Source organism: Mauremys reevesii, unplaced genomic scaffold (assembly GCF_016161935.1).
Source record: "Mauremys reevesii isolate NIE-2019 unplaced genomic scaffold, ASM1616193v1 Contig1, whole genome shotgun sequence".
NCBI lineage: Eukaryota > Metazoa > Chordata > Testudines > Geoemydidae > Mauremys > Mauremys reevesii.
In genome coordinates this window covers 4,034,215-4,047,791 of record NW_024100715.1, presented here as the reverse complement: position 1 = coordinate 4,047,791, position 13,577 = coordinate 4,034,215, and the positions used below count along the sequence as shown (strand labels likewise).

The following is a 13,577-nucleotide window of genomic DNA, read 5'->3' as shown; positions in this document are numbered from 1 at the left end:
GCCTGGTGGGACTGGCCTGAGATCTTGACCAAAGAGGCCAGAGCGGAAGCGAGGAGGGGACACACCACTTTGGCTAGGGCTCTGGGCCAATCAGAATGGACCTTGTTGTAACTTTTTCTCTATGGTAACCAAGGACTCTCTACACTGTGTTCCCAACAGCTAATAAACCCTCCTGCTTTTACCACGCTGGCTGGGAGTCATGGCTGATGCTGAAGGAGGGGTGCATGGCTCCTTTTGGGGGTACAAGTCTCCCTCAGAGGCCCATCTCAGGTGGCCTGGCTGAAGGAAGCTCACAGTGAAGCAGGGGGGCTGGAGACTTGGAGGTTCAGTCCAAGGAGGTGGTGAAGCCAAAGGGTTAATCCTAGTGACAGAGTGAGACCCAAAGGGGGTCTGGCACCCTGAAGGGGTCCCCCCGGGGAATGTTCTAAAGCATTGGGCGGGTGGATCCGTGACAACCCCCAATAACCATCATCCTTAGCATGTAGTGCCCTTCTCAGTGCTGTACAAAACACAAGTGATCACCATTATTGTAGAGGTGGAAGAGGAAATGGAGGCAGAGAGAGAATCACAGAAATGTAGGACTGGAAGGGACCTCGACAGATCATCTAGTCCAGTCCCCTGCACTGAGGCAGGACTAAGTATTATCTACACCATCCCTGACAGGTGTTTGTCTAACCTGCTCTTAAAAACCTCCAATGATAGAAACTCCACCATCTCCCTACATAATTCGTTCCAGTGCTTAATTACCCTGACAGTTAGAAAGTTTTTCCTAAAGGTCTAACATAATCTCTCTAGTTTTTGTTTTTTTAAATCTAAGGTACTTAATACGGAGCCCTCATTACCACAGTCACTATCTTTAACATCTATTTCTCTTCCTACCCCTCCCCTGTCACCTAAGCCACCTCCAAGCCCATTGCCAAGGACCGCTCTGAACCATCCCAGGCTCCAGATTCCACCCCAGGTGAGGAGGGGAAGGCTGGGTGGCGCTGGCTGCTTCTGCAGTTGATCAGGCAACTCAGACTCCTCCCCCCACCAAATTAGTTGGCCAGCTGCTAGAAAATCCCCTTTTCTTCCTTCCACCTGGACCCAGCCCTGCAGGCACCCAGGAGGCGCCAAAGCGAATGCAGGGAAGAAGACAGAAGAAAAACCATAGACCCAGCAGTGAGGTCATTTATTTACACAAAGTGCAAAAGAGAGTACAAAAACTATTTATATACAAAGGTTTAAGCAGCACCTGTACTCTTGTTCACAGGTATTTCTTAAGTATACAAAATACTGTAACCCATTAGTGGGTTCACTGAGCCAGGGCGAAATAGGGAAAGTCCCTAAAAGTCTCTCCCAAGATAGGCAGTTTGTGGGAGGCTGGCTGGGATGACGGATGGTGAAATTAAGCCCTGACTCTTTGCTTTTCACAGTTTGGTCTCAGCCTCATTGCAAACGGCCTGGGGCCTGATTTCCTACATTTCCTTAAACAGCTACTTTACACCCCTGTAGAATGGGTGTAAGGCTGGGTTTGCACCTAAAAATTGGATTGACCCAGCTGCAGCACTCAGGGCTAGGAAAAATGTCACACCCTGTGCACCGTAGTACGGTTGTCTGTAGATGTAGCTTGACAGAAGAATTCTCTCAGAGAGGTGGATCAAATACACCCACGGCAAAATTCCTTCTGTCGCTGTCAGTGAGACTAAAGCTTTATCCTGGGACCGACATGGGACCCGCGACAAGGGAAGACACCGAATTTTGCCATCTCTATGGAAACTCCACAATATGAAGAAAAAGGAAGCAAAGCTTAACGAAGTTATTGGGTGACAGGGGGCGGATCACTTGATGATTGGCTGTTCTGTTCTTTCCCTCTGAAGCACCTGGCATTGGCCACTGTTGGAAGACAGGACACTGGGCTAGATGGACCTTTGGTCTGACCCGGTATGTCCGTTCTTATATTCTAAATTGGCCCAATAAGAGAGATTACCTCCAGGTTCTAAGATACTTGGATGGGAGTTTCTGCCATTCTGCTCGGATGCCATATCCCTTTTCCCCGGCATCCTCTGTTTGTGGCTGCGAGGTTCTCTGGGGTGGTGGATGAGTCTTACTGAAGTTTGTTTGGACAGCAGCCAGCACAATGGGGCCCGTGACCTTGACAGGAGCCTCCGGGTGCCCCTGTGATGTAAATATCCTCAGAGAAGGGATCAGCAGCAAGTCACTCAGTGGCACCGTGTGTGCCCCGGCCACCATCACCCAATATAGCACCGAAGAGTCAGCTCTGCATTGCTCTTCTCCTGGAGCAGCCCTTCAGCAGCAAGGAAATGCTTCATTCAACGGCAGCCCGGAGTCTGGAACTCGCCAGCCATCTTATCGGCGCCCTGCAGGTGGTGCTGTCACGTTACAGCAGAGCAGATGACCACAGCAGTGACTGGGCTCCTCCCGTTGCAATATATGCAGTGGTGAGCTGCAGCCGGTTCGCACCGGTTCGCTAGAACCGGTTGTTAAATTTAGAAGCCCGTTTAGAACCGGTTGTTCCTGGAGGGACAACTAGTTCCAAAAGGGCTTTTAAATTTAACAAAAGCTCTAGCAATTCCCTGCCCTTCCCCCGGCCCCAGCTCACCTCACTCTGCCTCCTTTTCTGAAGCTCCTCCGGCTTCTCCTCCCCCTCCCCAGCTTCCCACGAATCAGCTGTTCGCGCGGGAAGCCTGGAAGCGCTGAGAAGAAAGCAGTGGCTTCCTGCAGGTGAGCTTGAGCTGGGGCCGGGGCTGGGGGCGCCAGCGGGAGGAGGGCTCCAGGCGCCGCGCCGCCCGGCGAGGTCATGGCCGGACCCTGGGGTGGTTCAGCGCAGTTCCTGCCCCCCGGGGTCCTGCCGTGAACTTGGCTGGGCGGTGCGGCTCCTGCCCAGCCCCCGGGTCCAGCCCCGACCTCGGCCGGGTGGCTCTGGTCCCAGCCCCAGCCCAGCTGGGCCCCCACCTCTAGGCAGCACAGTAAGGGAGCAGGGAGGGGGTGTTGGATAGAGGGCAGGGGAGTTGGGGGGGTGGATTAGTGTCGGAGCGGTCAGAGGGCAGGGAACAGGGGGATTGAATGGGGGCAAGGGTCCCGGGGGGCAGTCAGGAAGGAGCAGGGATTGGATGGGGCAGTGGGGGGCAGTTAGGGGTAGGGATTCCAGGGACAGTCAGGGGACAGAGAGAAGGGGTGGTTGGATGGGACAGGGGTCCCGGGGTGCCATCAGGAATGAGAGAAAGGGTTGGATGGGGTGGCAAGGGGCAGTCAGGGGACAGGGAAGGGGGGTGGATAGGGCACAGGTCCCGTGGAGGGGCTGTCAAGGAACATGGGGGGGGTTGGATGGGGCAGGAGTCCCCAGGGGGGCATGACCCCCTCATGGGGCGAGGAGCTCATCACTGAATATATGCAGATAGCGCAGCAGCAAAAGCAGATTGGAAGTCCGAGAAGCCTGGCCTGACCAGTCCCACGCATGTCAAGCACCACGCGCCGCGGCAGCGGTTTTTCCCTAGCCCTTCGTGTACGTGTCGTGTTGGGTGCAGATCCAGTTGCGCAGCGTGTGGCACCACGAGGAGCCAACAGCCTTGTCGTTCAGATAGGCACAGTTGCCGTCAGCTCGGATTTCAAACCTGCAACACAAGCGCCGCGGGGCTGTGAGTCCCGGCTCCGCATTCTGGGTAGCGCAGCAGATGAAAGCGAGCTGCACCGAGGCCATAATTACTCTGCTCCCCATTGCTCTCCCCGCTGCATCTGGGCCCAGCATCCTCTTGTGATTTGTTTTAATAGCAAATTCAGTTCATTTCATGATGGCCTCCCATGTGGAGCATGCAGCCCTGAGGTTAGCCCTGGTATGTCTCTAATGCAGGCAAAATGTCAGGCCGGATGGGGATCAGACCATAGGTAGGATGTTTCCAGACCATCACGCTATTCAGTCTGATTGTACCTTCTGTTGCCCCCAACCCTTGGTCTGTCCTGTCTAGTTAGACTGTGAACTCTTTGGGGCAGAGACTGTCTCTCGCTGTGTGTCTGTGCAGCGCCCGGCACAACGGGGCCCTGATCTCAGCTGGGGCAGGGACTGTCTCTCGCTGTGGTGCTGGGTGCTGCACAGACAAACGGGGCCCTGATCTCAGCTGGGGCAGGGACTGTCTCTCGCTGTGGTGCTGGGTGCTGCACAGACAAACGGGGCCCTGATCTCAGCTGGGGCAGGGACTGTCTCTCCCTGTGTGTCTGTGCAGCGCCCAGCACAACAGGGCCCTGATCTCAGCTGGGGCAGGGCCTGTCTCTGTGTGTCTGTGCAGCGCCCGGCACAATGGGGCCCTGATCTGAGCTGGGGCCTCTGGGTGCTACCATAATACCAACATCAATACCACCACCACTACTACTACTACTACTAAAAGGTATCTTGGGCCAGGTCTGTTACATGGGGGCCATTAGCCAATAGCGTTGCTATAACAGTGCAAACAAACACCCACGTACAGAAGACCTAAGATCCCCTCTAAGCCAGCCCCATTAAACAATGCAGTGCCCCCCAATCCTGCACCAGATAGGAGTTCCAGTCCTTTTAATGCCAGAAAAAGATTATCGGTGGTTTTGTCTTCCCACCAAGCTTAGACTGGTCCAGATTCAATGCTTATCGGAGTCACACGTGTCCCAACACTTAGAAAGAGAGAAGACTCACAGGTTGTTGAATTCTGCACCATTCACCCATCTCCAGGGCTCACCCTCTTCCCTCCGCAGGCCGATCCAGTGCTCGGAAAGTCCTTTATAACGCAGCATGAACGCCTTTTTAGAACAGAAAAAGGAAGACATTATTTCAGGGTGGGTCCCCCTCTTTCTCTCTCCTGCCAAAGCTTTTCCACGTCACACAGGACACATGAACAGTCACTGGGGCCGAGCACGAGTGAGACGGACTCTCTAGCCTGGCGGTTGGGTCACTCGCCTGGGAAAAGACTCAAGTCTCCACGCCCATTTTGTCGTCTGGAGGCGTCTCACCTTTTCAGGCAGGGTGTCGATCCCAGCCAGGGAGGCGCCGAAGGAGGAGCAGTTGCTCTGGCTGAAGGTCCAGTTTCCTTCAGCCTCTGAGAAATAGTAACATTTCCCTAGGTACCCGACCCAACCGTCAGGGCACCAAGGGACAGCAGGGGAGCGCGGAGGATCAAAACGAAGTTTCAGTGCTACCCCTGGGGGGAAAAGAGAGACAGTAACGGACACAGGGTGACAGAGACCCATCTGTTCCCGTGCAATGATACGCAGCAGTAAGAATTTCATACACATGCTTCCCCCTGAAATTAACCCAGCCCATCCTGTGCCCAGCACTCAGATCTGCATATTTGATTCAGGTTAAAAAAAAAGAGGGGGGTGAGAAAAGGATTTTAGTTTTAAGAAGAAAAAAGCATCTCACTAAAAGTCACAGCATAAGACAATAAGATCAGCCACATTGGATCAGACCAATGGTCCATCTAGCCTCATATCCTGCCCTCAGACAATGGCCAATGCCAGGTGCCCCAGAGGGAATGAACAGAACAGATGATCACCAAGTGATCCATCCACTCTCATCCAGTCCCCACTTCTGGCAGTTGGATATTCGGAGCACGGGGCTGCATCCCTGATTATCTTGGCTAATAGCCATTGATGAACCTATCCTCCATGAACTAATTCTTTTTTGAATCCCATTATACTTTTGGCCTTCACAACATCCCCTGGCAAGGAGTTCCACAGGTTGACTGTGCGTCGTGTGCAGAAATACTCCCTTTTGTTTGTTTTAAACCTGCTGCCTGCTCATTTCATCAGGTTACCCCCTTGTTCTTGTGTTATGTGAAGGGGTAAATAACACTTCCCTATTAAGTTGCTCCACACCAGTCATGATTCTACAGACCTCCGTCATATCCCCCCATTGTTGTCTCTTTTCTAAGTTGAACAGTCCCAGTCTTTTTTATTTCTCCTCGTATGGAAGTTGTTCCAGTTCCCTAATCATTTTTGTCACCATTCTCTGCACCTTTTCCAATTCAAACGTATCTTTTTTGAGTTGAGGTGAGCAGAACTGCACGCTGAACTCAAGGTGTGGGCATACCACAGATTTACTTAGTGCCATTTATGATATTTTCTGTCTTATTATCTAATCTCTTTCCTAATGGTTCCTAATATTCTGTTAGTTTATTTGACTGTCACTGCACATTGAACGGCTGTTTTCAGATGAACTATCCGAGGTGACTCCAAGCTCTCTTTCTTGAGTGGCAACAGCTAATTTAGACCCATCATTTGGTATGTATAATTGGGACTGATTTTTTCTAATGTACATTACTTTGTACTTGTCAACATTGGTTAATACATGCAGGTAGCCTGCATTATTAAAAAAAAAACTAGATAAAGTCCAGCCACAAGATGGCACCACAGCCTCATCACAAAACTTTGCACAGACTGCAGCCCATCAGGTTAATCTGATTGCGGGCCGGGAGTCATTTTGCTGACATTGACCGTCCACAGGCACCGCAGGAATGCGCTGGCCGCCGCTTCCCACAGTTCCCATTGGCCGGGAACAGAGAACCGAGGCCACTGGGAGCTGCGGGGGGCGGTGCCTGCGGACAACCTCAGCACAGTGTCTCCTGGCCTGCAATCAGATTACCTGATGGGTTGTCCACCATTGTTTTAACTCATTCCACCTCTCGTTTAGAGGCCTCTTTATTGGCTATTGCGTGAGATAAAAGATGACCAAGTAACAAAACTAAAGACCTCATTGAAATTCTAACCCTTTCAGGGCAAAAAAGGGAGGCTTAGGGACTGGCGCCCATGAACCGTATCACAGAGATGGTTTGAAGGCAAAGGAGCAGTCATGTTAAGGGCAGGTGGAGCAAGAGTCTTGTATAAATCCCCTTTGTGGCCCAACTATCCGCGGCAAGAAGAGAGAAAAACGTGCGATTGCGGCGGCTCCTGGGCCGAATGGGAAACAGAAAGGAGCAAGGAGCGCTGAACTCTCTCACCTAACAAAGCCACGATGACGGCGCCAGCAATGGTCAAGAGTATAAAGAGGAATTTACGTGTGCAGCGTTTCCAGGGCTTGGCCCAACGCCGGCCACCTGAAAGAGAGAAAGCTGTTGGGTGGATGGGAGGACCCAGAGTTATTAATACCAGCATGTCAGCTGCCAGACAGGGCATTCAGTTAAACGGCTCCTGCTTTCTCTCCCTCACGCTCATTGTTCCGCTCCAGGCTCTCTGGAGCTGTGATCCCAAGCATCCCAGGGCTGCCTGGCTCCCAACTAACAGGGGAGGGGAATGTGTCTCATTCCGCAGTCTCTTCCCTATGCCCTGCCTGTGCCCCCTACCCAGGGGATCTGACTCTCTCAGCCCACAAACCTAGTGGCTCCTACATTAAGTCAGGATACTCTAAGCCAAGCCATGGAGGGGGAGAGATGCTGGAAATTTGACTCCCGAGAAGCAATGTACATTCGGTATTAGTGTCCCGAAAGAGCAGAGAAATTGCTACAGGATGGAAAATGTTCCCGTTCCGTACTACAGGGACTGCAGCCATTACAGTCTGATAGACGATGTTGATTTACACCTATACTGCATTAGAAGGCATTTATACAATAGACCAGAAACACCAGTGCCAAACAGAGAGAGAAAATAACCTCTCCTCTCCTACTAGAGATTCCCTTGATTATGCATCCCAGGATTGCACTAGCCCTTTTGGCCACAGCCTCGCACGGCGAGTCCACCTTCAGCTAAACATCCACCATGATCTCCAAATCTTTTCCAGAGTCCCTGCTTCCCAGGAGAGAATCCCCTATCCAGTAAGCATGGCTCGCGTTCTTTGTTCCCAGATGTACACGCTGACGCTGAGCTGGGTTCAGACACCTCCTGTTTGCTTGCCCCCAGCTTAGGAAGCGCTCCAGATCTCTCTGAAGGAAGACGGCAGGTCTCTGATTCAGAGCAATCTAGATCACTTGGTAAACACGGGGAACAAATAATTAATAACGGGCTCTTCAGTCTCACAGCGAAAGGTACAACACGATCCAAGGGCTGGAAGTTGAAGGTAGACAAAGGCAGGCTGGAAAGAAGGCACACGTTTTTACTAGGGAGAGTAATTAACCATTGGAACAATTTACCAAGGGTCATGGTGGTTTCTCCATCAATGGCCATTTTTAACTCAAAATTGGACTTTTTCTAACAGATCTGCTCTAGATATTATTTCAGGGAAGTCCTCTGCTCTATGCTATACAAGGCACCTCGGTTGCTCTATAAATAGCCACGCATTCAAGGGAGGTTGCAGTTTAAAAAATATCACCATTTGTCTAAAAATTTTCCGGAGAGACTAGTGCGGTAAGCCAGACCTTACAACAGGGGCTGGCTGGCTGGCTCGCCCAGCAGTGTGGCTACGAACCTGCATTCTACTCCAGCGTGCACCCAACCCTGCCAACTTCGCAGCTGATGTAGCCAAAGTTCCCGTGGCCTAGCTTGTGTTCAGACAGTCTGACAAAGCTATCCCACAATTCCCGGGGTCTGCGTGTTCCTGTCCTTCTGTCTCCCATCTTCCCACTTGTCTCCCATGAGGTGGAAGCAACCTGCTGGCTCAAATACAGTCACTCTGTGCTTAACCCTTCGTTGCCACACGGACGACTCGGTTTGAAACACAACTCCGCCTCGTTTGTTAAAAAAGCAGAGAAGATGCCTCGCAACCAGCGTGTCGCAGGACGGACAGAGACGTTCTCCTATAATACACCACGAACCAAGCCCTAGAACTGCTCTAGCTAGCTGGGCACTAAGAACCCTGGGACACACCCTCAGAAGCCACCATGTCTGACAGGCATCAGGGCATCCCCAGTATGGATGCAGCTGCCAGGACATAGGGCAGGTATGCAGTACGGATGCTCACAGGCGAGTTGGAAAGCACAGGCTTGCACTCCCGAGTACACGGACCCGGGTGCACTATGCAGTAGAGACATCCCCTAAGTGAACCAAATTCCTCTTTTGTATGTGCAAATGCAGAATACTGGGCTCACAATGCCTTGGGTGGATGAACCACACCCACTTCCGTCTTTGGCCGTAAAGAAGGAGAGGGCCCACAAATTGTAATGTGCAGATGCAATACATGCTCCAGCCCAGAAATGGACGTGAACCTACTTAATAACCCATAGCTATGCAGAGTTGCAGGTACAAAATGAGGTAACAACACATAGGAGAGGGTTTTGGGGTGATCAGATACGCCTGACTGCACATGCAGATGCTGCATCCTCCTTTGAAAAGGCAACCTCAGTATTTAAACAAGGTTACGTCTCTCCTGTGTTATGGTTAATGTGGACAGAGGGGGGAAAAAAGCAGGTTAACCATGCCATAAACCCTCTTTTAATCCTGCCTGACACCTAGGCTAAAACACGTTTGTCCTGTCCACTGTCAAGAAGAGTTTTGTTATAACACAGAAGAGCCACAACCATGTTTCGGATCTGTGTCTAAACATGGCTGTTCTTCCAGTGTAGATGGGTCTTACATTTGTCTCTACCACCACCCTGTTTCTGAGCAGTGAGGCTCTGGTTACCTGGTTGTCCTGCCCTCTCTTGATCCCCATTGTTATTAAGAGGGTCCTCAGCAGAATTCTCAGGCTCTCTTCTCTGAGTGAGACCCATCGTCTATGAACACTGGGCTCTGCTCAACTCTCTCTCAGGCTGACACTGTGTTTAGAAGAGGAACCGCCGTCATTTGAAGACCTGAAATCCAAGATTTAAGAGTCAGGACATTTGGGTTTTGTCATTCATTGATCAACAGCCAGGGTTTTTAGCAGGGGCAAGTCTTACATTGCATTGGCACCTTCAATCTAAAAATATCTTAGAAACATTGCTGCACACTATGGACAAGGATTTCTTCAGCCAGTCACTGAATGCAGGCACTCCTGGGGCAGCTGGTTAATGGCACATAGCTACACGGGAAACAAAAATTCTTATCATAAACTGTTAATGGCCTACATGCACAAGAAACTGCAGAGGGAATTTGAAGGAAGCATAAAATCATTTACTGTGTTCAAATCTGGCCTGGATCAGGGGCGTAATCAGCATTTTCCTGACAGGGACCTAAGGGTGCTTATTTCAGTGGGGGCGTTTCTCTGGGGCAGAACATATGAGGAGGCGAGGCAGAGTGTGTGTGAGACCCCATCAGCCTCAGGCTCCTCCCAGCCTGAGGTTCTCAGCCACCCAGCCAGAGAAGGGACCAGAGGCTGCAGCCCTTTGTGGCCAGGGGCTCTGGAGGGTTCGAGCCCTGGGCAGGCCTGGTTGCACCCCAACTCTGGATGCTACTTTAACAGTAGGTTGGGGAGTTCATGTCTTGCATGTAACCCAGTGCTTTCCCTCCCACACTGTTTTGACAGCATCCCGGCCGCCTGCCACCTACCACGATTAAAGCTAAGACAGTGAAATGGTGTCACAGCTGCCACCTCCAGAATAAGGCCCTGTCTACATTAGAGGCAATTGCACTAGTGTAGATATACTTGCAAACCCCTAAGAAGCCTGCTGCATTGGTGCAATAAGCAATTTACACCACTATCTTACCAGGGAAAGGCCTTGTCCACATTCAGCATTGCACAATACCAATGATTGCAAGTCAGTTAAATCCATTGTGCTTTAAAGTCCAACAGGTGCCCAGAGGAGGCTGTGGTTTATTTGATGGCTGGTCCATGATTTGGTTCTTAGGCTATTGTTATACAAGTAATCAGAGCTGGTTGAAAACTTTCCGACAGAAGAATTTTCCATCAGATAAAATTGATTTGACGAAATCAAAACGTGCTGCAAGACCGCATCAATTTCAACAAAATGTTGTTTAGGAAAAAAATCAAAATGATTCTTTTGGACGGGGTCATGTTTTTAGTTCAATTTTTAATTTTGAAATAATGTTTTTGTTTCAAAATTTCAGATGTTATAGTACATAAATTATACTATAAATTAAAGTTGAAACTGAAACATTTCTATGACACTTGCTAACCATCCCTCATACAAGGGAGGCACATGCCACCTGCCTTATGCTCAGGGAGACAGGTGTCTCACAAACAGGGAGATTCTCCCAAGCTGTTTTCTCCTTGTATTATCATTGACCAGGATCCCACTGTGCTAGGTGCTATACAAACACAGACGAAAAAAGACAGCCCCTGCCGCAAAGAGTTTGGGGGGGGTGTCTACAGTTGAAACTCTACAGATGTGCTGCGGCGGCACTGTAGCATAGACACTTCCTAGAGTGTAGCATAGGCACGTCCTACAGCGATGGAAGGGGCTCTTCTGTCTCTGTAATAAATTCACCTCTCCCAGAGGTGGTAGCTGGGTTGACAGAAGAATTCTTCCATCCACCTAGTGAGCTTAGGTCGGCTTAACGACATTGCAGGGGCATGAAATTTTGCACAGCCTTGAGCGGACCTAACTCGGTAATAGGGACCAGGCCTGGGTCTGCACTTGAAAGTGATATTGGCATAGCTACACTGACAAGAAGCGTGGGAGGGGGACCCCAAACATCCCAGACCAACATAGCTACGCCAACATAACACCCAGCGTAGATGCTACGGCCACAGAACACTGCATCTGTTAACACAGCTACTGTGGTTTGCAGACGCCTCCACTGAGGCCTATTAGCAGCCCCCCCCCCACTTAGACTTCCCCATTAGCAGCCCCCCCCCTTGACCCTCTCCACTTAGGATTCCTCCATTGGGCCCCCTCCTCCATAGAGACCCCCATTAACCGCCCTCCCCACTTGGGAAGCCTCCGCTGACCCCCCACAAATGAGCAGTGGGAGCCCCCCCCCTACTTTATGGGACGCCCCCAAGCCGACTCGAATGGGCGGGGGGAGGACACGCCTCGCTGCCGCCCCCGCCCTTTCTCCTGCGCATGCGCTTTGGCGGTACCACGAGAGGCGAGCGGCGTGTCCCCTCCGGCTCGCCGTACCAGGAGGTGTGGTGTTGTTTTCAATACACGGGCCGCCGCCATGTTAGACTTTCCGCTAGCGCCGAGTGGTGCCGGGGCCTCGCACGTGTCCGAGGTGAGGCTCGGTCCAGGGACCTCCGGCTGCGCAACCCCCCTGCGTCCCCCCCCCCCGGATCCCGTGTTGTCGGGCGAGCCACCCCGGAACCCCGTTGTCACCCTCCCCCCCCGCCGGGTGCGCCCCGTAGAGCCCCGCCCCCATCAGGCTCATGCTGTGCCCCCTCCCCACCGTTACCGTGTACCCCCACCGGGCAGGTGCCGCCGCCCCATTGAGCCACGCCCCATCAGGCTCATGCTGTGCCCCAGTCTACCCCCACCGGGCAGGTGCCGCTCCCCATAGAGGCCCGCCCCATCGGGCTCATGCTGTGCCCCCTCCCCACCGTTAGCGTGTCCCCCACCGGGCGGGTGCCGCTCCCCCATAGAGCCCCGCCCCCATCAGGCTCATGCCGCCCCCAGGCTGTGCCCCCAGTTAGCGTGTCCCCCACCGGGCGGGTGCCCCGCCCCCATCAGGCTCATGCCGCCCCTGGCTGTGGGCCCCAGGAGAAGGTGCCCCCTCCCCCCGTTACCTAGCGCGCCCCCGTGTTCGGTGCCCCCGGTTCCCTCCCCCACCCCAGGCTCCGGGCGGGGGGGGGTCTAGGAGTCACCCCCCATCGCGCTCCCCCCATCAGGGTGCACCCGCCGCAGCGCCCCCCTCTCACCTCCGAGCCAGACGGGGGGGGAGGGTCCGTGGGAGCCCCCGGCCTAGTCATGGATCCGGGGGCGGCTCCGCTTCCAGAGGTTCAAAGTAACTTGAAATGCCCCCGCTGCGGGCCGGGCCCGTTGTGTGGGGCTCGCACGTCCCGCCCGGCTCCCCTGCCTGACTCAGACTGGCTCAATCTCGTGCTGCCGCTTCTCCCTTTCAACCCTTGAGGCTGGTGCCTGTTATTGTTGTTTCCGGCAAGTGATTCACCCTAAAACCACAAAACTTTTCTTTTAAACAGTTTGTGTCTTGCCAAGAGAACAGAGCAGGATTTGGTTTGGGGTGGAGCAGTCAAGGGAGGTTATTCTTTAACACAGCAGCTCTCAACCTTTCCAGACTGCGGTACCCCCTTTCAGGAGTCCTGATTTGTCTTGTGTTACCCCCAAGTTTCACCTGACTTAAAAACAGCTTGCTTACAAAATCAGATATAAAAATGCTGAAGTGCTACAGCCACTGTTACTGTAAAATTGCTGCCTTTCTCATTTTTACCCTGTAATTATAAAAATAAATCATTTGGAAGATAAATATTGTCCGTTTCAGTGTATAGCCTATAAAGCAGTATAAACAAGTCATGGTCTGTATGACATTTTAGTTTGTACTGACTTCTCTAGTGTTTTTATGTAGCCTGTTGTAAAACTAGGCAAATAGATGAGTTGATGTACCCCCTGGAAGATCTCTGCATACTCCCAGGGGTACACATACCATGGGTTGAGAAACACTGCTTTAACACAGCTGTGCTGGGTCGTGACTGAAGATTTACTGTGCATATAATGATGGCACACAGATAGAATCATAAAACTGGAGGGGACCTCGGGAGGTCATCTAGTCCAGTCCCCTGCACTCAAGGCAGGACTAAGTATTATCTAGACCATCCCTGACAAGTGTTTGCCCAACCTGCTCTTACAAAT

General features: G+C 52.1%; 1 protein-coding gene across 1 annotated transcript; it reads right to left on the bottom strand.

Annotated features, from left to right (window-relative positions):
- Positions 1 to 3,277: 3,277 nt before the first annotated feature.
- LOC120392427 (C-type lectin domain family 2 member B-like) lies at positions 3,278 to 12,837 on the bottom strand. The gene is made up of 7 exons (XM_039517179.1): positions 12,629 to 12,837; positions 9,771 to 9,892; positions 9,515 to 9,683; positions 6,963 to 7,058; positions 4,978 to 5,165; positions 4,664 to 4,767; positions 3,278 to 3,614 (listed from the first exon to the last, which is right to left on the bottom strand). Exons 3-7 carry the CDS (start codon positions 9,600 to 9,602, stop codon positions 3,494 to 3,496), a joined length of 597 nt encoding a protein of 198 aa, XP_039373113.1. The 5' UTR covers positions 9,603 to 9,683; positions 9,771 to 9,892; positions 12,629 to 12,837; the 3' UTR covers positions 3,278 to 3,493.
- Positions 12,838 to 13,577: the final 740 nt, after the last annotated feature.